This window comes from Fistularia commersonii, chromosome 11 (assembly GCF_037954325.1).
Source record: "Fistularia commersonii isolate RoL2024-O1a breed Wild chromosome 11, RoL_Fcom_v1.0, whole genome shotgun sequence".
Lineage (NCBI taxonomy): Eukaryota > Metazoa > Chordata > Actinopteri > Syngnathiformes > Fistulariidae > Fistularia > Fistularia commersonii.
The window spans coordinates 17,392,253-17,415,822 of NC_141294.1; the positions used below are offsets into that span (position 1 = coordinate 17,392,253).

Genomic DNA, 23,570 nt, shown 5'->3' on the forward strand with positions numbered 1-23,570 from the left:
CTCTGGTGGACACACACACACACACACACACACACAGCTGATATCTTCACAAATAAATCCTGCAGAAAATCCTGCGCTCTGATTGGCTGATTTTTCTTTTCACTTCCTGATGTTTTATTGCTGTTGTTTTTTTTTTTTTAAATGCTTGTTTTCTGATTTTCCCAAGTGCTCTTTTTATGTGGGGGGTTTAACAAACACACACACACACAAAGAGAGAGACGCAGCATGCGGTGAGGAAGAAGGTGGGGGTGTGGGTGTGTGTGGGGTCGTTCGGAGGACAAGGAGGCAATTTGAGTCTCTGGAGACCCAGATGAAGAAGGTCCCAGATGGAAGACTCACCCAGAGCTGCGAGGTAGGAGTCCATGTTCTCCTGCTCCACCATGTGGAACACACCCGTGTAGTTCGGCTTGGACATTCTCCTGCTTCTCCTGGAAGTCCCGGTGGAATCAAACCTCTGGCTCTGCTTTCTCTCGGTGCGCCTCCTCCTCCTCCTCACACACACACACACACACACACACCCCTTTGTTTGATATCACTTTCTCTGACGTAGCGGCAGCGGCGGCTTCTGATTGGACGGAAGTGAGGCTTCACGCCGGGTTCGGGGGGGGGCGGAGCTCATTTAAAGTGGGCGGAGCTTAAATGCAAAGTTCACTGTAGAGTTGAAGCCACCTTTTTTATATTTTTTTTCTTGAAAAGTAGCCGTTAAATTAACAGGAAATGACATGATTACTGGAAAGCCCACGCCTATACATGTCAGATGGGGACATGGAGAAAAAAAAAAAAAGAAAATTTGAAGAAGGAGGATCCAGAAAAGTGAAAAACAAGGAAAATGTGGAGGGAAGTGACCTCGTAGTGGAGAAGGAGAAAGCAGGAAGTGGAAAATCCCCTGAAAAATGAGGTTTAATCGGCTGTTACGCAAACGGATGGAGATCCGGCTCCCTCCTCGGGTGGAGGGTCAAAGTCCGGCATGGTGGTGGCGGGGGTGGGGGGTTCAGCCAATCTGTATCTGCGGGGAATTCAACCTCCGACTGGTGGCGTCCTGGTGGTTCTGATCTAGAAAAGGTCAGCGTAAATCTGAAGGGTCAGGGTTCAGCCGTAAAAGGACTGGGAACTGCACGTAAAACTATAACATTCAAAAACTACAAGCGACAATTTCTGAAAACTGTAAGAAAACACCTCAGAAAAATACAAGAAATAACATAAAGACGTAAAACATAAAAAAACTAGAAAAGGAAAACTGAAAACAGACTTGTTAGAAATTGTCTAAAACCTACAGAAGATAAAATGCCAAGATCTCGAAATGAGCGTCTGGATGGACCAGCTCTGGAAATCCAGCCGTTGAAAAACGAAGAGGGTTCTCTGGATATTCACTTGAGAAGTTCTTACGGAAAAAACAAAAAAAACATCATCCAGGAAGATCGATTGGATGACCCTAAAAACTCATCCAGAAAAAAAAACTGCCATTCTGGGATGAATATGGAATGATTCCATGAATTTTACTAGAAAATCAGCAGGAGCATCGGATCATGTTTTTCCCCTTTACTTTCGAGATCAAAATACATTCGCCTGGAAAAATTGACGACTCTAGAAAGACATCCAGAAAAAAGGGAGGAAAAAAATCGACAGGACCACTCGAGAAGATCCTCCAGAAAAATCAGCACAACAGAAATTGATCCAGTAAAACCCATGATTCCAGAAATCCATCCAGAGAAGCTGCTCTGGAAATTCATACCCTGATTCTGGGGCTAATGCGGACACGTTCTGGAAACTTTTCTGGAAAAATTAGGAGCCACAGGAAACTGAAAATCGTCGTTCAATCTGGAAAAACGAAAGGGACCGAGACAGTTGGGGATGGACTTATTTCTTTTTATTTTCAAGATCAAAATATATTCATCCAGAAAAAAAAACTCTAGGATGACTCAAGAAATCCCCTTTGACGACAAAAAAAAACAAAACAAAAAAAAAGAGGAACAATTCTAGAGATTCATCCAGAGGGAGAAAAAAGAAAACAATACACATAATTTGTGTTTCTGGAAAACAAATGATTGGAGACACTCGAAGCAGGAATGTCCCATTATTATCTTGTCTTCGCTTTTTCGAGATCTAAATCCCCCCCCCCCCCCGCTGTTCTCCCACATAAATACAAGAGGTCGCCACACTCGTCTCTACCGCTTCTTCAGAGAGTCGCCTTTTTTATCCCCCTTCTGCTTCCTGGCGTCCTTCTTGGTTTGGGCGAGGTTCTCATAAACGTCCTCCAAGGATCTGCGGGAGAACGGACGGACGGTCACACACTCCGTGTCAAACTACACGATCGATAACAACCATATTTGGAAATGTTGACATGACGCGAGTTACATGTATATATACAAATATACTGATTTCACCAAACGGCTGAAACGGAGGGTCGTGTGAAGAACCGGCTGAAAACAAAGAATGTCCGTGAAACGTTTATGCGTGTTATGAACGAGCCCAGTGTGTCGATAACACGTTCCTACCAGTTTGATGAATGGCTTATTAACACACTCCGTGTGGTGTGACTGATTTATTAACACTCAGTGTGACATTATCGTTTGATTAATGTGTTATTAAAACATTCAGTGTGTAATTAATGTGTTGTCAACACACTCAGTGTGTAATTAATGTGTTGTTAGCATGTTTGTTGTGTTATTAATGTGTTATTAACACATTCAGTGTGTTATTTACTCGCTTTGTGTGTAGTTAACATGTTGTAAACACAGTCTCTATTTAATTAAGAAGTTGCGAACACACTCAGCGTGTAGTTACCGTGCTCTGAAAAAGTATGTTATGTAATTAACAAGTTCCTGAAAAAAAAAAAAACAGTTTCAACATTCTCAGTTGGAACCCGGGTTCCTTCCCGTCACTGCAAAGAACTGCTGAGGTGACCGAGATAAAGATGACTCACATATAAAAGTCGGACAGAAGTGAGAGTTTTAGAGGGGGGATGTGAGTTAGACACACACACACACACACACACACACACACACACACACACACACACACACACACTCACTTAGAGGCCTTCTTGATGGGTGGTTTGCGTTGGAGCGGCAGGTTTCCGTACTCAGGCTCCAGCTCTGCGTCCTGTTAAAACACACCACAAGAATTTGGAGATGTTTGTGTGTGTGTATGTGTGTGTGTGTGGGGGGGTTGGGGGGGGGGGGTCATGTGACCTGTTCAACATTCATGTTTTCAACAAAAGTTACGTCAGCTGAGCTAAAAAACCTCATCGTACCATGTTATAAACACAGTATAAGCGGAGCCCTGATAATTATTATGCAATAAACATGGTATAGCGAGACATGATAATTACTATGTAATAAACATAGTATTAAGAGGAGACATGATAATTACTATGTAATTAACACAGTATTGAGGAAACCTGATAATTACCATGCAATGAACATAATATTAAAACAAACCTGATAATTATTTTGTAATTGACATAGTATCAGAGGAAACCTGATCATTACTATGTAATAAACACAGTATAAGTGAACACCGGATAATTACTATGTAATAAACATGGTATAGCGAGACATGATACTTACTATGTAATAAACACAGTATTGGTGAAAACCTGATAATGAATATTCTATAAAGATAGTATAGAACATACTATACTATACTATATAATGATAGTATAGAACATTTTTAGAATATTTTATGAAAAATTAAAAATTAAAAAAAAAATTATAAAGATAGTTTCAAACAAGCATGATAACTAATATGTAATAATGTAATAGTGTAATAATGCAATAGTAACATGGTGGAGACATGATAATCACTTTGTAATTATTAATAATTAACTGCCCTACACTAGCAAAGTCGTAACGAAGAAATTACCAAAGCATTCCTGGAAAAAAGAAATCCCGATAACTAGCAATAAGTGACTTAGAAAATAAGAGATGACAGTAAACAAGAAAATACATTCAGGAAAAAAAAAAAATTGGCGCTCTGCATTGGTCACATGACCATCAAGACCACCTGGGTGGTCATGTGACCCTCACCATGGAGGCGCTGTGCTTGGCCTTGGTCGACTGGATGTACTCGGACACGGCCAGGTAGATGAACTTGTACTGGGCCTCGGTCTGGACCATCCCGGAGCGCTGCTCCCGAACCATCTGGATGTGTTTGTGGATGTCGATGTCGCAGTTCAGACCTGGAAATGGACCGTTAAAAAAAACACAAAAAAAGTGGTCAAAATGGAGATCTCACCGGTGAGAAGGGGGGGGGGGGGGGGGGGGGGGGGTCAGACGTTCCCCGGTTCCTCACCGATGGCGTCGATGGTTCCGACGATCATGTCGATCACGATGATGGTTCCGGTCCGCCCGATCCCGGCGCTGGATGACAGAACTTGTGTTAGTACCGACGGATCTCCAGCAAGCATCATCTGGGAGTCTTCTGGAGCCTCCGGACCTTCGTCCCGTTTGGTTAAAATTCCTCTCTAGGGGGCGCCAGAGGGGCCACGTTCCATCGGGATTTGGTTCTAGAGACTTCCAAATCCTAATCCTGAAAATATGACCATCCTAATCTTAACCCCGCCCCCCCCCCCATCCCCCCCACCAAGGAGGATTAAGGCTAATCTCTGGATTCCTCCGTTGGGTTCAAGACAAGATGATCGATAAAAGTCTGCGATCGATCGGACGGAAGGGGCGTAAATGACGGGATTATCGCGGATCCCTCCAGACGTGGAAGATTTAAGGTAATTTTGCTAGAAGAGCGGTCTCCTGAAGGTCACCTGCAGTGGACCACCATGGGCCCGGCGCCCGGGTACTCGTTCTGCTTGGTGTTGACCTGCATGAGGAAGCTGAGGACCTCGCCGGGCTGCGTGGGGACGCCATGGTCGGGCCAGCTCAGGTACTGGAAGTGCCAGACGGTCCGGCTGTGTTTGGGCTGCGGCGACACGGCATCGCATCAGGCTAACGGCATCATAACGTTTGCGTGTGTGTGTAAGTGCAACAATGTCCTTCGGGATAAACAAAGTTTTTATTCTTATTCTTATGTGTGTGGTCACCTTGTTGCCGGGGGCGACCGACAGCACTCGGACTTTGTAGTCGACGGCTTCGCACTCCGACGTGACGGTGATGACGAAGCGTCCCGCCTCCTTGGAGCCCTGCAGCTCTGGCCAGTATGGAACACATTTGTTCTGCGAGGAGATAGAAGAACTAACATGTAAAAAAAACGTTAAACGTTATAATATTAAAAGGACATCGTATATCCAACATGAAGGGAATCGATCACATGATCAGTCTGTTTTCTTTAAAAATGGCGTCACAATCACATATTTAACACAAAAAAGATCGGAGGAAGAGCCTATTTTTTTGCTTAAAACGTCATGGATGCGAGAAAAGGTATTTTGTGTTATATGTAAAATAAATCATATTTTCTTTTTGGGGTATATTTTTGGTGTGGGGGTTAATTTGAATTTTTTGGATCCAGCACCCATCCCTTGATGGACTCCCATCTCCATCCGAAACGCCCTCCGGACGTCCTCGACCAATCACGGCTCCTCCCCCGCGCCCGCGAGGGCTCTGATTGGACGGCGCCGAAAACGACTGACCCTTCCTTTCTCCACCTCCCGCGTCGTCATGACGATCACCCTGGTCTTCTCCTGCCACACCATCTGCCAGAAGTCGTTGACGGTGGTCGCCAGGCAACCCTGGGTGGCGATGTACACCTTCTGGTCGGCCGACTCCCGCAGCGTGTTCTGACCGACAGGAAGTGAGGGGTCATTCAAGATGGCCGACGGCGAGGGGGGGGGGGTGCCGGCGCCGGCGCACTTACTGTAATGTAGTTGGCGTTGATGTAATCGGATCCGACCACGTCGGGGTCAGCGTCCTTCAGGACGACTCGGGTGTCGTTGACTGGAGCGGAAAAACACACACACACACACACACACACATATTTCAGAATGGAGTGACTTCATTCTGAATTGTTGCATCAGCTGCTTCTCAGGATGTGTGTGTGTGTGTGTGAAGTTTATGTGCAATCAGAAGATGTGATATAAGAGTCGGCAAACATTCCCTTTTGCCCCAAAAGAAACAGATATTTAGATAAAACACGCTAAAAATAATCATGTTGACCTGCAAACTAGTAACATCACATGTAACATCGACACACAACCATCCGCTCACTCATTCACATCGCATATAGGGACGTAAATTGTAATCTACCAAAAAGAAGCCGTAATTCACCTAAAAGAAGTTGAAATCTTTCTAAAAGAAGTATTATTCTACAGAAAAAGTTGTAATCCAGTCATAATATATATAAAAAAAATCATTATCTACCCAAAAGAAGCCATAATTCACCTAAAAGAAGTCTAAACCTTTCTAAAAGAAGTCATAATCTACAAAAAAAGTTGTAATCCAGTCATAATTTATAAAAGAGAAATCATTAGCTACGTAAAAGAAGCCGTAATTCACCGAAAATAAGTCTCAATGCATCTAAAAGCATTCATAATCTGGTTGAAAGAGATTATAATCTACAAAAAAAAGTTGGAATCTACCTACAATAAGTTATCTACGTAAAAGAAGCTGTAATTCACCTAAAAGAAGTGTTAACGTATCTAAAAGCAGCCGTAATCTACATAACAAAAGCTGTAATTCACCGAAAAGAAATTGATATCTACAGAAAAGCATTCGTAATCTACAGAAAAGAAGTTGTAATCTGCCAAAAAGGAATCGTAATTCAACGACAAGAAGTCTTTATCTACATAACAGAAGTCACAATTCAGATCAAAGAAGCAAAATTCAACGTAAAAGAAGCTGTAATTTAACTAAAAAGAAGCCGTAATTCACATAAAAGAACTCATAATCTACAGTTAAGAAGCTCCAATTGTCCTCAGAAGTATAATCTATCTTGAAGAAGTTGCAATTCACCTAAAAGGACCCTAATCTACCCAAAGAGGAGAAAAACCCTCTCCAAAAACAATCTTAAAATAATCATATAGAGATGGACAACATTAACGCATCATATAGAGACCGTTCACTCATTCATTCACTCGCTCTTTTACACGTCACATAAAGACATGCAACCATTCACCCTTTCGGTCAAAAATCATGAAGACAAACAAAGCTCACAAATTCATTTACATTTCATAAAAAGATATGCAACCGTTCATCCTCTCATTCACATTCATATAGAGCAAAGGTGTCAAACTCATTGCATACTCTGCAATAAATAACCAAAATATCATGTCTTTCCTCTGATTTGGTGTAAAGAAGTACAAGGACATTAGGAAAATCATGGAATTTAACAAAACATCTCATTTAACACCTCATATTTACTAAGACAAATGTGTAATTTACTTTTATCATTCACATGTATGCATTGCAACTGATTGTACAAAGGCACAAAACTTTAACAAGTAAATGGTATTGAAAAATATAGTAATGCACTTTACTTATAAAGAACTTATAAGAAAGGGATTTTTTTTACCATTTACACATGTGCATATTAAATCTAAATCGAATCCCTACCTACACCTTACAAATTAAAGAGTGTTATTAAATGTGTAAAGAAGAAAGTATTCACCTGTCCTGTAAATGTGTAAACGTCATACATGAAACATGCATACACATACAATACATACTGAAAATGTATGGAGTTGCATGAACAGTAGAATTCTACCATACATGTTTGTAGTGAAGCTGGTGACTAACATTAAATTGCACATATTCACTAGCAATTAGCTAGCTGGCTTTTACCGCTGCTTCACTGATTTCTCAGCTATGGGTGAAAGTGGCCTGCTGTTTCCTCCGGCAGCAATTGGTTGATGATATCTCTTCTCAAGCCGTCATATTTTCCACTGTGATGAGTCTCGTAGTGGCGCCGAATGTTATATTCCTTAAATACCGAAACTTGTTGCAAACATACCAAGCACAACGGTTTCCCGTGCATCTCCATAAATAAATAGGACGTAGTCCATTTTTCTTGGAAAATTCTACTCTCTTTATCTACTTTTCTCTGTTATGATAACGACATTTTGGCTAATGAGGGAGTAGCAGGGAGGTAGAGAACAGGGTAGAAACAACATCGTAACAAGCAAAAGGGTCATTGTTTTATCTGGAGGAATTTTTTTTTTTCAAATATCAATGTTGGCCCGCGACTTTGTCCCAGTTTTGAATTTTAGCCCACTGTCTATTTGAGTTTGACACCCCTGATCATTCACACCTCATGTCGAGACATAAAACCACTCATTCATTCACTCATTCATCTACATATCAGATAAATACATGCAACCATTCACTCACCCATTCATTTACATTTCACATAAAGACATGTAACCATTCACTCATTCATTTACATGTCAGATAAAGAGATGCAACTATTCAGTCATCCATTCACTCATTTATTCATTTACATGTCAAATAAAGTCATGCATTCATTCATCCATTCATTCATTTACATGTAAGATACAGACATGCATTCATTAATTCGGCCACTCATTCATTTACATGTTTCATACAGACATGCAACCATCCACTCATTCATTCATTATTATTATTATTATTAAATGAGGTGTAAGTGACTCTGTGGTCCAGATGTGTGTTCTGGACCAGGTCTGCACGTTCTGAGGTGCAGGAGCACCGAGGAACTCACAGGGGAGGATGTTCTTGTAGCGGTTCTTGGACTTGTTCTCGGGCCGCTGGCCTTCCTCGCGGCTCTTCGTCAACTTCGTCTCCTGCTTCTGCAGCGCCTGCGAGGAAGGAAAGGGCGGAGTCAAACTCATGAACCGCCACTAGCGGGCGCCATTTTGGAGGGTCACGTCAAACTCACGTCGAACTCCTCCCAGAATCCAGCCTTCATCTTCACCATCTCTGCTCCCTCCTGCTGCGGTAGGGCGGTTTGATCCAGCTGCTTCACCCGGCTTTCGATGTCGGCCGCGTTCACTCTGGTCGAGTAATACGGCTGCCGGGGAAAAGTTTATTAAGGAAAAAAAAGAAAAACATGACGTGACCTGAAGAGCTTTGGGTTCTTCTCACCTGTTTCAGGTGGACCCAGTTTCCAGAGATCTCCTCGATGCCTTTACACTTGTAGAACTCCACCAGTTCGGTCAGCGTGTCGAAGCTGTCCGAACCCCCCACGGTGTATCTGTTGTTCTGAGCATGCACGCGCACACACACACACACACACACACACACACACATACACACACACACACACACACAGACAGACACACACACATACATACACCAGTTGGTTGAGGATTCACTGCACCTGTTGGTTGCAATACCATTCTTGGCCACAAGGGGGCGCCGCTCAGCCGTAAACCCGGTCATTACAACCGAACCAATAGCATTGCTTCTTCCTCACACCCTCAAAGATCTTCACATTTTGACTTATTTGATTGATTTACATGACTTTTAAACAAGTGGCTTGATTTTTTTAATTGTTTCTTGATGATATTTAAGATGTTTCTGCAGATGCGGCCACATCCTGTTTTGCTTTGCTAGCTTCGAGTCGGTTGCCTGCCAGTCAATAACAGAAGTAAGACACTGATTTGGATCTGAGGAGAAGCAGAAAACTCTCTGGTTGCACAAGAGGGAGGAAATGAGACTTTCAGTTTGTGGCTGGAAAAAAAACACCCTGCGTGTTATTTGTTATCAGACAGGAAGCCGAGGCTTGGAGAAGAGCTCTTCTTGGGGCTCTGCGGGTCACATGGTCACCTGGTCATTGTCTCAAGGTCACCTTTTTGACTAGTCCAAGCGGCTCCCTGAGTGGTAAAGGTAGTCGACCCCTGGTCTTGACAACATACGTGGACCATCAGAGGATGAGACGGTGACCATGTGACCCTCTCAACTCCAGAAGGTCACATGTTCACGTGGTTATTGTCTTCACGGTACCCTAGTTATTGACTAGAAGTTCACATGGTCACCTCATCAAGTCACAGGGTTGTCTAGTCATTGTTCCAACAGGTCACATGGTCACCTGGTCAAGGGGTCACATGGTCACCTAAAACATTGTCTAGAATCTAAACGGTGACCATGAGAAGGTGAGAAGGTGAGCATTGTCCGGAAGGTCACATGCTCACCTTCTCACCAGGTCACTTAGTTATTATCTCAACAAGTCACATGATCACCATTCGACAAGTCCCATGGTCACCTGGTTATTGTCTTAACGGACCACACGGTCAGCTGGTCAAGGGGCCACATGGTCTCCTGACCATTGATTAGAAGGTCACATGGTCACCTTCTCATCAAGTCATAGGGTCATCTAGTCATTGTCCCAACAGGTCACATGCTCACCTGGTCAAGGGGTCAAATGGCCACCTGAACATTGTCTAGACTCCAGGCGGTGACCATGAGAAGGTGAGAAGGTGACCATTGTCTAGATGGTCACATGGTTATTGTCTTAACGGGTCTAGTGGTCAAAAGGTCACCTGAACATTGTCTGGACTCCAGGCGGTAACCATGAGAAGATGAGAAGGTGACCATTGTCCAGAAGGTCACATGCTCACCTTCTCACCGGGTCACATGGTTATTGTCTCAACGAGTCACCATTCGACAGGTCACTTGCTCACCTGGACATTGTCTAGAAGGTCACATGGTCACCTCCTCATCAAGTCATAGGGTCATCTGGTCATTGTCCCAACAGGTCCCAGGGTCACCTGAACATTGTCTAGACTCTAGGTGGCAACCATGAAAAGGTGAGAAGGTGACCATTCTCCAGAAGGTCACATGGTCATCATCTCTTCAGGTCACATGAACACCTGATCATTGTCTCGAGAGGTCACACGGTCACCTCATCTGGTCACTTACTAACGTAATAACCTATTGCCATGGTAACGTGGTCTTCAGGCAACCAGACTATGGGGGGTCACCATCTCAACAGGTCACCCAGCCACATCTTCACCGAGTCACCCTGGTCACCTTCTCAGCCTGTCAGAAGGTCACACACCTGGCACATGATCTTGATGTGGGAGACCCTCCTGCCGCCCGTCTTGTTCTTCTCGTCCGTCAGCGCCGACAGGACGAAGTCTCCCGGTTTGGACAGCGACTCCCGGACCAGGAAGGTTCCGGCTTCCTCCCGGGACGTGAGCATCTTCTCCGCGCTGGGACCCGACAGGTGTCCATGAAACCACCTGGACCACAGCGGGGAACCAAAACATCACAAACACACATGGACGAATAGGCGTGTGAGCTGCGGGTGTTTACTTCCTGCGGTCTGACCACTGGCTCCGCCCCCTTCCTGTTAAACACACTCCTATGTGATTGGCCAACGCCCTCCCACTTCATTGAACTAGCGTTCGAGCTCGGAGGAAAAAAAACATAGGCGCTAAAACGTGGATGAGAGGGTGAATGTTGGCATATATTTATATGATGCGATTGAAAGCGTGAATGGTTGCATGAATATGAATGAAAGGGAGAATGTTTGCATTTCTTTATATGATGTGAATACGTGAGTGAATGTTTGCACGTCTTTGTATGTGAATGAGAGGGTGAATGCTTTTATGTCTATATGAAGTGAAAGACTGTATTTCTCTATGCATGAGTGAGTGAGGTCTCTATTTGAATGGGAATGGAAGGGTGAATGTAAATGAATGAGTGAGTCTTGTATGTCTTTTTATGATTTTAGAGTGAAAGGGTGAATGGTTGCATGCCTTTGTACGACGTTTGGATGAGAGGGTGAATGTTTGCACGTCTACATATGCGAATGACAGGGTGAATGTTTGCACGTCTATATATCTCAATGAGAGGGTGAATGTTTGCAGGTCTATATATGTGAATGAGAGGGTGAATGTTTGCACGTCTACATATATGAATGAGAGGGTGAATGTTTGCACGTCCATATATCTCAATGAGAGGGTGAATGTTTGCAGGTCTATATATGTGAATGACAGGGTGAATGTTTGCACGTCTTTATATGACATTTCGATGAGAGGGTGAATGTTCGCATGTCTCTACATGTGAATGACAGGGTGAATGTTTGCACGTCTTTATATGACGTTTGAGTGGGAAGGTGAATGCTTGCACATTTTGAGTGAGTGAGTGAATGCTTGTTCATCTCCGTATGAGGGTGAATGACTGAGTGAACGGTTGCATGTCTTCATGAATGTGAATGAGAGGGTGAATGTTTGCATATCTTTGAATGACATGTAAATGATTGAGTGAATGAGTGGTTGCGTGTCTCTATATGAGGTGACTAACAGGGTGAATGTTGTGTCTCCATGTAAGTGCAGGATAAGAGGTATAATTTATGAATGAGTGAGGTAAAGCGCTGTAGAAACCAAAGTTAATCCGCACTGGTTCCAAGTCTGGTGTCAAATCAGAAACAAAGGTGTCGGTTCCTGTTAATCTGGAACTATTGGCAGATTTTTGAAACTTCTGCGGCGTTAACTTCCCCTTTGACAGGAAAATAGACAGAATATTTTTGGAGAAGGTTTTTCTTCTCTTTGGGGTTTTTTATTTCTCACTCTTAGAAAAACTTTTAGCCATTTTTTAGGTAGATTATGTCTTCCTTGAGGGGGATTATTGCTTCTTTTAGGAGAAATCCAGATTCTTTGCTGTAGATTCAGGCTTTTTTTTAGCTAGATTAGGGTTCATTTATGTGAATTGCAGCTTCTTTTCTGTAGATTATGACTTCTTTTAAGTACATTAAGGTTTTTAGGAAGATTATGACTTGTTTTTGATAGATTACGACTGCTTTACTGTAAATTATGACTTCTCTTAGGTGAATTACGACTTCTTATTTGTAGATTACGACTTCTATCGGGTAGATAATATTTTTAGGAAGAATACGACTCATTTTAGATAGATTACTGCTTTTTCCGCAAATTACGACTTCCCTTAGTTGATTTGTGACTGGTGTTCTGTAGATTACGACTTCTTTTTTGGTGAATAACAACTTCTGTCGGTGACTGAAGCCCCGTCTCGACTTGGTGTCAAAAGAGAAAAACAAAACTAAATGAAAATTAAAAATAAACCGCGAGCGACAGAAATAAACAGGAACAGAATGATTTCTGTGACAGGCTGCAGATCTGTGTGTCAGTAAAGGGCGGGCTCACACTCACACACACACACACACACACACACACACACACACACACACACACACACACACACACACACACACACACACACACACACACACACACACACACACACACACGGCTGAGTTCTCGATTTCTTCTTCTGAAACTTCCTGCTTTGTGGTCGGAAAGTTTCTGATGACAGATTTTGTGGCTGAAGAGGACCGGGTATTTATAGCATCGCACACACACACACACACACACACACACACACACACACACACACATGAACACACACACACACACATACACAAACAAAAACACACACACTCAACAGAAGGGTGAGGTGCTCTTCTTGAAGGCCCTCTGGGTTGTAACCGTGGGAACGCAGCTACCGGTTAATTGAATAACGGTAATTTTTTGCAATCCTATAGATGATCGTGAGGAACATGAAGCTGCAGAACGTTGATGGAACGTTGGAGAACCGCGGTGGAACCTCGGCTCCAGGAGGAGGCCGGAGAAGAAGAGCGGGAAGGCAAAAAAAAGCGAGTGTTTTTCACTCCCGTGAGGAAGACGAGCCGGTCTGGCCTCTCGACGCTTTCACAAGTGACAGGACGTCGAGTTTCCAACCACAGAGATGAAAAGGGAAGTTAGACAACTGGCGCTGCACACACACACACACACATACACACACACACACACACACACACACACACACACACACACACACACACACACACACATACACGCACACACACACTTACATACATACAAACACATACATCCACACAGACATACACACAGACACACACACTTACATACATATATATATATATATATATATATACACACACACGCAATTACAAACACACAGAAACACACTCACACTTACATACATACACACACACACACACTCACAATTACATACACGCAGACACACACAATTACAAACAGACATACACAGACTTGCGTACACAAACATTCACTCACTTACATGCATACACACTCACACACACAATTACATACATACACACTGATACTGATCAAATCAAATTTTTGTACTTTTTAAGACCTTAAAACACTTTATAGTGTTTAATTTGACACTTTATATTTTTATTTGTATTTTGTTATTCTCCCTCCTTCCTACTATTATCTCTTATTGTTATGTTTTACTTGAAACTCTGGCACAACAATTTCTTTCGGGATAAATAAAGTTGGTCTTTTTCTTATTCTTATTCTTACACAGACTTACAAATATATACAGAAACAAACAGAAATTCACACACGCATACATACACACACAAACACAAACACTCACTCACTCACTCACACACACACACACACACACACACACACACACACACATCTACTTATACACATACAGACAGACACACTCACTTACATGCTCACACACAATCACATGTACACACACACACACACACACACATACACACATACACACCTACTTATACACACACAGACACAAACTGACACACACTGACACACACACACACACGCACACGCACACACACACACACACCTACTTATACACACACAGACACACACTGACACACACGCACACACACGCACACACACACACACACACGGAGCAAAGAATGGTTATGAGTGGTGTTCAGATCATTTGATAATCCCACCTTCGCTTCTTACAGCGGAGGGTTCAATGCTTCTGAAGGAGAACCTGCAGAAAGACCCGGTTCTGGTTCTGGTTCTTGTTCAGGTTCTGGTTCTGGTTCTGGTTCCAGAGTGTGACGGAGGGATTGTAAGAGAGGGAGGAGGTGGACGGGCGGGAGAGGGAGTGGAGGTCTGCAATCGGCCCTGCTCTTATTTTGATGTTTTATTTTCCCCTCGCAGTCAAAGGAGGCTTCTGATCATCTGAGTGTGTGTGTTTGTGTTTGTATGTGTGTGTGTGTGAGTGTGTTTGTGTTTGTATGTGGGTGTGTGTGTGTGTGCTTGTGTGTTTGTAATTGTATGTGGGTGTGTTTGTGTGTTTGTCTTTGTATGTGGGTGTGTGTGTGTGTGTGTGTGTTTGCGCGCATGTGAGTGTATGTATGAGGATGTGAGTGTGTGTGTGTGTGTGTCTGCGTGTTTGTACATGTAAGTAAGAGAGTATGTGAGTGTGTGTGTGTCTGCATGTGTGTGCATGTAGGTGTGTCTGTATGCATGCAAGTGTGTCTGTGCATGCAAGTGAATGTGTTTGTGGGTGTGTGCATATATATGAGTGTGATTGTGTGTCTGGATCTGCATGTAAGTAAGGGAGTGTGTCCATGTGTGTGTGTCTGCACGTGTGTGCATTTAAGTATGTCATTGTGCATGTACGTGAGTGCGAGTGTGTGTGTCTGTGTGAGTGTGTCTGTACCTGTGTGCATGTAAATGAGTGTGAGTGTGTGTCTGTGTGTGTGTGTGTGCGTGCGTGCCTGGATTTGTGTCCATATGTAAGAATGTGAGTGCGTGTGTGTGTAAGTGACTGTGAATTTCTGTGTGTGTGTGTTTGTGTGTGTGTAGGCGAGTGTGAACGTGCGTGTCTGTAAATGTAACTAGATGTGAGTGCATATGCATGTAAGTGATTTTATATGTGTCTGTGTGTGTATGTGTGTATTTGTATCTGTGTGTGTGTGTGTGTGTGGGTGAGTGTTTGTAAGTGAATGTGAACGTGTGTGTCTGTATATGTAACTGTGTGAGTGTATATGCATGTAAGTGATTTTATATGTGTGTGTGTGTGTGTATGTGTATATTTGTGTGTGTGTGTGTGTGGGTGTGTGTTTGTAAGCGAGTGTGAACGCGCGCGTGTGTGTGTGTGTGTGTCTGTATATGTAACTTTGTAACTGTGAGTGTATATTCATATAGGTGGTTTTATATGTGTGTATGCAACTGTGTGTGTGTATGTGTGTGCCTGTGTATGTCTGTATTTGTGTGTGTGTGTGTGTGTGTGTGTGTGTGTGTGTGTGTGCATATGTAACTTTGTAACTGTATGTGAGTGCATATGCATGTAAGTGAATTTATATGTGTGTATGTAACTGTGTGTGTGTGTGTGTGTGTGTGTGCCTGTGTATGTGTGAATTTGTGTGTGTGTGTGTGTGTGTATTTGTATCTGTGTGTGTGTGTGTGGGTGTGTAGGTGTGTGTTTGTAAGTGAGTGTGAATGTTTGTGTCTGTATATGAAACTTTGTAACTTTGCGTGAGTGTATATGCATGTAAGTGATTTTATATGTGTCTGTGCGCGTCTGTGTATGTGTATATTTGTGTCTGTGTGTGTGTGGGTGTGTGTTTGTAAGCGAGTGTGAACTTGTGTGTGTGTGTGCATATGTAACTTTGTAACTGTATGTGAGTGTATATGCATGTAAGTGATTTTATATGTGTGTGTTTGGGGGGGGTGTATATGTAACTTTGTCACTGTATGTGAGTGTATATGCATGTAAGTGATTTTATATGTGTGTATGTAACTGTGTGTGTGTGTGTGTGTGCGTGTGTGTGTGTGTGTGTGAATTTGTGTGTATGTGTGTGTGTGTGTGTGTGTGTGTGTGTGTGTGTGTGTATCTGTGTGTATTTGTAACTTTGTAACTGTATGTGATTGTATATGCATGTAAGTGATTTTATATATGTGTGTGTGTGTGTGTGTGTGTGTGTGTGAGACCTCTCAGTGGTTGGGTCGCAGCAGTTCATAGGGTACTTGAGCTCGATGACGGTCCCGTCCTTGTCCTGTAGAACTCCGTGGTCGGCCGAGTAAAACTCCACCAGCTCCGACAGCGTGGCGAACTTCTCTCCTCCATACAGGTCGTAGAAGTCACCCGTGTTCTGGATGCGGATGTGTGTCACCTTCTCACCCACCCTGGGGGAGGAGGACGAGGAGGAGGAGAAGGTTGAGGAAGAGGTTCAGCCATTCTTCTTCTCCGGATCATTTATTTCACAGCGGTTTTAAATAAAATTCCTTCGCCGCTTTCAACTGAAGTATTTTTAACTGTCACGTTTGCATAGTTCAGAACTCCCATTTGAAAATTTCTGATTTTACCTGGATCCTCATTCCAGGACTAGAAACGCGAACCTGGTGTTGAAACGCAGATTGGAATTAAACTTTAAACACGTCTGTTTGTTTTGGCACGGACTGGGGCTAAAGGTCGACTCCTTTTTGGAGGGGAAGTCTCCGAAATCACAAACTGACAGGTGGGTTGGTAATGCGGGCTCATGCCATAAACGGCCTATTTTTTCAGTGGAGTTCGGCAATGAGGACGACCGCCAGCGGGGTGCATGAGGTGACGACTCGGCCAAAAGAGACGCTTCTTCATCGACGGGGGGGTCGACGCTCTGTGTCTCGATGGTGTTGAGAAAAACAATATGCGGTAACAACGTCTACCCGCATCCTGCCACACATGCATGTGTGCATGTGACACCCATGACCACGGGTATTTTTATACATGCATTGAACTTGTAAGCACAAATTAGGAAGGGGACGGGGGGACGGGGGGGGGGGCTTCCTTTTTTTAGTGCAATAAATATATGTCCCATGAAAAGCTTGAGTAGATAGTAACTATGTAATAACTATGTAATAAGATAGTAATAGCTCACAATGGTAATAACCATATTGAATTTTAGGAGTAACTCTATTTTCTACCTGACGGACAAAGAGAAGTCCCCCTGGGTCTTCTTGCTGGGTCGGGCCAGAAAACTGCCGTGGCCTCCCCTGGACCTGAGGAGCTCCTCGGCCTGCAGGCCCGAGATGTCCCTGTGGAACCACCTGAGGAGACAGCGAGGATTCACCATCCGGGCTGGAATGGACTCCACGTGGGACCATTTTCAGAAGGTGGTATCACTTACGACACGTGGTACAAACGTATTGAATCTGGAGTAACATAGTGGTTTACTGGAGATAGTATCTTTTACTAAACATAGTATTAAGGTGGTGGAATAAGGTGTGTGGAATAATAAACTGTATATGTTATAAAGTAAAGTGATCCCTTGGGATATAAATTTAATTTTTTCCAGAAGTGGGTTTGAATGTTGATTTTTTTTTCCTTTCTTAAATGAATTTTTTTGAAAACAAATTTTTATGACAAATTTGTTCCCACCACCACCCCAAATCTCACAAAATAAAGATATTAAATCGAGAAACACACTAAAAAAGAAGGATATCAATAATGTAAGGGACATCAAGAAGAAAAATCATGGTTATTGTAAGCTTATAGTGTTGTAATGATGATTATTTAAAAAAAGAAAAACACAAAATAAGCATAGATATATAAAATGACGCCACACAAGGGATGGGAACACGACACATACGTGCTTGTACTGCTCGCCGCGTACTGAGCAAATTTCAAATTTAGATTTTCTCGCTCTTGTTTTCGTATCGTGACATTATTTTGTATTTCAAGAATAAAATGTGTTTGAATCGCACTTTGTATCGTAAAACAATTTATATATGAAGTGATTGATATCTTGAGGTGCCACTGTAGTGTATGTGTGATCATTTACTGTTCATAGTACAAAGAACTGTACTTGGAACTATTTACTGTATATAGTACAATGTACTGTGCACAGTAAAATTCATCACAATCAAATTTACACACATATGAACCCTAAAGAGTCGCTTATTCACCGAATAAGCAAGAAGAATCCCAGAATCACGAGCACCCACTACCATGAGGCAGGAGACCTGCATGCCTCACTTAGTGGCTTCATTTTATGATCGCTCCGCACAAGAAACGAGCAGCACACAGTGTTGTTGTCAAAAAAAAACCCACTGTATATTGGAAATGTAGATCAAAAAGCAAGTGTTTAAATATCTTAATAGCGTCAAAGAGAGACAGCGATGTGTGTCGGTTGTCATTGCTCAATCTACGTTGAGGCTTAACGGTCGGTGGCCTCGCCGCACATGTCTTCTCGGTATTTGAACAGTAAATGTGAAACTTCTATGATTTTGAATTAAAAAAAAAAAAAAAAAAAATCTAAAACTGAAGGTCAATGAAATATACCTTTGTAGTGAAAATCCCTGATAAATATAAATAATTTAATTTTGACATTTTTTTTCTTTCCAAAATTGGCAAGAGAGGCACGGCCTCTCCTGCCTCCCCTGACTGTATGTGACCGAGTACAAAGTACCAGAAGTGGGATCATTTATAGTGGGGTATAATTATGTATAGAAATACAAAGTACTACAGTCGGTATCATTTAGTGTATATAGTACAAAGTACTGAAAGTGGTATACCTGACTGTATATAGTACTTTGTACTGGGTCCGGTTTAATTTACTGAACTCTGGTGTCTTGATGTCCGACACCATGAGGTTTTAAAGAAAATGTTCCCGCGTTTTTTTTTTTTCCGCACACAACATGGGTTCTCCAGAGTTTCTGCAGTTGTTCCCGAGAGGTTTATCAGAGGTCAGTCTCTGGGAAGGGAAACGACTGAAGGTCCAGCTCATCTTCCAGACAGGACGTCACTTCCTATGAGGGTTTTTGGGGTCATTCATCCATTTGTTCAATCGTTGGTCGGACCATCCGTACATTCACCCTCTCATTCGCACCCGCGGACGAATCGGAGAACCGAGAAGGAGAACCCAATGCTCGACCGGACGAGAAGGAGGAACCTTCTGGTTGTTTCCTCGCAGCCCCTGATGTCCTCACACGGGGCTGCCCAGCATTGTTTCCCGTGACGATGCGTGACAACATGAGCGGTTCCGGTTAGCGTCGGCCTGTTCACCGCGCCGCCAGGACATTTCACCACTTTTTTTTTTTTTTTTTTTTTTTTGACTCCAACGGAAAATCTTGCGTATTGTTTTCATTGCTAAAAACTCTTTTTTAAAAATTAATTAATTAATTTAAAAAAAAAAAAAAAAAAAAAGGCTTTTAACGTCTGATCTAATTTAAAGACAAATCCAGAATCATTCATATCCATTGCTAATCAACATGGAAACTTGAGATTAAGAAAAAAAACATTTCCCGCTTTTAACGTCCGATTTAATCGAAAAAAAAAATCCAAAATTTGAAAAGAAAGTCCAGATTCGGATCGTATTCATCCAAACTTTTGTCATTTCGTCTTTTTCCAGATTCCTTTAATTTCTGTAGTTTTCTAGAGTGAATTTAAACACACAAAAAAAAAGTCTGAACTCATCATTCCGATCATTTTACCCAAACTTTCGGTTATTTTTTCGTGCAACTTCCGAACACGCGAGATCAGCGCAGAAATCAGATGAATCCCACAGTTACGACCTTTTGGGTTTTTCACGATCTTTCAAGGAATTCCCTGGGTTATTTTTTCGACAATTGCCTGACGTCGAATTTCCGAACAGATCCTTATCACACATTATCGGCTTTGAAATCGGATTTAACCCATCAATCCGATCGTTTGAAATTTTTTTCTCAATCTTTCGGAAACTCTCTTTGGACGATTCCCCCTTCCGTCGGCCAATGTTCAGTCTTCCGAACAGCGAATAAAATAAAGTAGCTACTTAACAGAATGAGCCCTGAAATCGGATTAACCGTCATCAATCCGATCGTCCCCGATTTTTCCGATGTTTCCGTGGCGATTACGCGGAATCTGCGCCAAAATCAGGAATGGATTTTTTTTTTGGAATTGAACCGTCGTTGGGGAGAAATGATCTTCAGGAATGGGGTGAAGATCAGGAAAGTGGTGCCTGGGGAAGGGGGGGGCAATGGGGGGGGTGAAAATGACCCCCCACACACACACACACACACACACACACACACTGGATGAATTTACATGGAAAAAGTGCAAGAATGAAAGAAAAGTGCCATATCATCAGATTTAAGTTAAATTTGGGGGGGGTGGGGGGGTCAAGGGAGGAGGAGATGGAGAAGGAGGAGGGCTGGAAACGGAGAAGTAGAAATGTTTCGCAACTGACAGTTGAGTTTTTTCAATAAAAACAAAGCAGGAAAAAAAAAAAGAAAAAATAAATGAATTAAAGTTTCAACTTACCGAACCATGGTGATGGGTTTCCTCCAGGTCCAGAGATACAAGAAGAAGAAAAAAAGAAGAAGAAAAAGAAAAGCTCCGACTGCACCTGCGCTCCACGCGCACACGCACGCAGGGCGCTTTCACGCCGAATCTAACGGACGCACTTTCTTCACTTCCTCATCCAGGTCTGACATGTCAAACTTGCTGCAGCCCCCCGCAATTTCTTCTTCTTCTTCTTCTTCTTCTTCTTCTTCTCCTCGGACCCTGAGCTGCTGTGCGGGCGAAGGGGACGCGCCGTGTGACGCCTTCCTCCCGCACGGAGGCGCGCAAAGTCGGGCCGGAAGACGGGAAGACAAACGCGATCCTTCCGCTGAGGCGGAGGCGCGCACTATAACACACACACACATGCTCACATTACGCGGGCACCCGCACCCACACACACACACACACAACCCGGAAGTTTCGTTTAAATGGAAAAAAACAGCCAGAAATAACGGTACAAAGTTCCTGCGCGTTCCCGCGACGGCGCACCTGCACGACGGGAAATATTTCAAAATTAAAAAAATGTGTGCGTTTTCGTCCTTCACGCACGTACAGACGCGGACGCGCTTGGAAAGGTAGATTTACCGCGGGAACTTGAACGCAACATTCTTAAATAGGGTTTTTGAATGGGAGTTAAAAAAGTGTAAAGTTAGAAGTTTTACTATCATTCCACTTCCTGTTTCCTCGAGGGTTCATTCAATTGTTTCCTCTGATTCAAATAAAGTTATTTAAACTCCTGTTGTCAGATTTTTAGATTATTTCTCGGCTCTAAAATCACGAGTCAAACTGGTTCTGACCCCCCGCCCTGTATTTAACGTTAATTCTCCAAACGACTTAAAGACCCCGAGGAGAAAATCTGCCCATTTCCTGTTTCCTGCCGCCACAAACAAAAACAAACTTCAGGCTGCTTAGGATTGATTTACTGGGAATGTATTGGAAATGTTGAGGATTATTGGGGAAATCACTGGAAATATTGCAGATTTGATTGAAAATATCGTTTGAAATATTGGTTGAGCATACTGGAAATATTGGTGAATTTATTCTATTTGTGATTTTACTGGAAATATCAGCGTATTTATCTGAAAAATTGGTGATTTCAATGTATATATAAAAGTGGGTTTATTGGAAAGATCGAAGATCTTTTGAAAATATTAGTGATTTTATTGGAAATACCAGTGATTTTTGAGAAATATTGGAGATTTTATTTGAAATACTGCTGAGTGAACAGGAAATATGAATTAGTTTACTGGAATTTGTTTTTTCAAATGTTGAGATTATTGTAAATATTGTTGATGTTATTACTGAATGCATAAGACAGTTATTGGAAATATTGAAGACTTTTGGAAAAAAATTGGTGACTTTATTAGAAATATCAATTTTAGTGGAAATATTGGACATTTCATTTGAAATGTAAGTTACTTTAATGGAAATATGTAGTCCATTTACTGGAAATATTGGTGTATTTCTTGCAAATATTAATGAATTGATTTGAAATATTTGATTGTACTGGAAATATCAGAAATATTTTTAAGTGCTGATGAATTCATTGCAAATATCTGATTATTTGAAATATTGTCAATTTGGTTGGATATATCTGTGGGTTGAGTGGAAATAAAAGCTAATTTATTGTTAGCTTTGCTGATTTTATTGGAAATACCAATGAGTATATTGGTGATTATATTTGAAATATTGGCGAGTCAATTGGTAATACTGAGTATATCAGAAGTTTTCAGTGAGATTATTAGATATATGTGTGATTTTTTGGGGAGATATTGGTGAATTTACTGGAAATATTACTTAGTTGATTGGAACTATTGGAAAATGAATTAGACATGTGATCCCATTTAAAATATTGGTGATCTAGGGGAACTATTGGTGTGTGTATCGAATTCTTTTAGAATTTATTAGAAATATCAATTCTATTGCTGATATTGAACTTCTCGTTTCTGCAAAAAGGGGGGAAATAAAAACCTGGGTAAAAATGAAAAGGAAAAAAAAAAAACCCCGTATTGACCTTTTTATTGTCTGTAAAAACAGACGGCGACAATAGAAACAGGTGGGAACCATTTTAATAACAACGATAACAATAATAATAATAATAATAATAATAACAATAATAATAATAAACGTCCAATAAAACAACAGACAGTAAGAAATTAAATTAACTTAAGATTGCCATCGTTCTCCGGCCCTCGGTTGTGGGGAGGGGGGTTGTGGGGGGTTGGGGGGGTCCGCGGGGTTCTGAGGAATGTCCAGGTGCTGCTGGGATCCCCACAGAAAAGTGTCAGGGCCTTCTGTACACACACTCACACACATACATACGCACGCGCACACACACACACACACACACACACACTAGCGACAACGTTCGACTCAAAAAAAAAAAAAAAAAAAAAGTTTCTCCTAAAAAAGGTGGAAAATAAAGTCCCTTGAATTTCAGAGTGACGACGAAGCACCGGATGAAGCTCCAAACATGCTGCTCCTCTTCCTCCCCCCGCCGGGGGGGCCTCCTCTTCATCACGCACACAGTCACAGACACGCAAGGGGGGGGCGGGTGTGGGGGTTCTCTCCGACCAGCAGGTGGCGCTCTTCTGAGAGTAGTGGGGCGGGCGAGGG

At 42.3% G+C, this 23,570-nt stretch overlaps 2 protein-coding genes across 3 annotated transcripts in view; both read right to left on the reverse strand.

Moving 5' to 3' along the window:
• Positions 1 to 488, reverse strand: part of rbp5 (retinol binding protein 1a, cellular) — a 3,971-nt gene extending 3,483 nt beyond the window's left edge. Inside the window, exon 1 of the mRNA XM_086155498.1 lies at positions 340 to 488. Within this exon, the coding sequence (XP_086011624.1) occupies positions 340 to 415 (76 nt within the window). The 5' untranslated portion in view covers positions 416 to 488. The remainder of the gene's footprint in view (positions 1 to 339) is intronic.
• Positions 489 to 1,848: 1,360 nt separating this feature from the next.
• On the reverse strand, positions 1,849 to 21,243 carry ptpn6 (protein tyrosine phosphatase non-receptor type 6). 2 transcript variants are annotated; one of them, XM_086155507.1, is made up of 15 exons: positions 20,934 to 21,243; positions 17,618 to 17,740; positions 16,643 to 16,837; positions 10,921 to 11,104; positions 9,006 to 9,122; positions 8,800 to 8,931; positions 8,623 to 8,719; positions 5,806 to 5,885; positions 5,582 to 5,728; positions 5,036 to 5,167; positions 4,760 to 4,914; positions 4,294 to 4,361; positions 4,029 to 4,180; positions 3,032 to 3,102; positions 1,849 to 2,262 (listed from the first exon to the last, which is right to left on the reverse strand). In XM_086155507.1, exons 1-15 carry the CDS (start codon positions 20,939 to 20,941, stop codon positions 2,166 to 2,168), a joined length of 1,758 nt encoding a protein of 585 aa, XP_086011633.1. In that variant the 5' UTR covers positions 20,942 to 21,243; the 3' UTR covers positions 1,849 to 2,165. The 2 variants fall into 2 exon arrangements, with proteins under 2 accessions (XP_086011633.1, XP_086011635.1); XM_086155509.1 differs by lacking the exon at positions 17,618 to 17,740 and having other exon boundaries at positions 20,934 to 21,073.
• Positions 21,244 to 23,570: the final 2,327 nt, after the last annotated feature.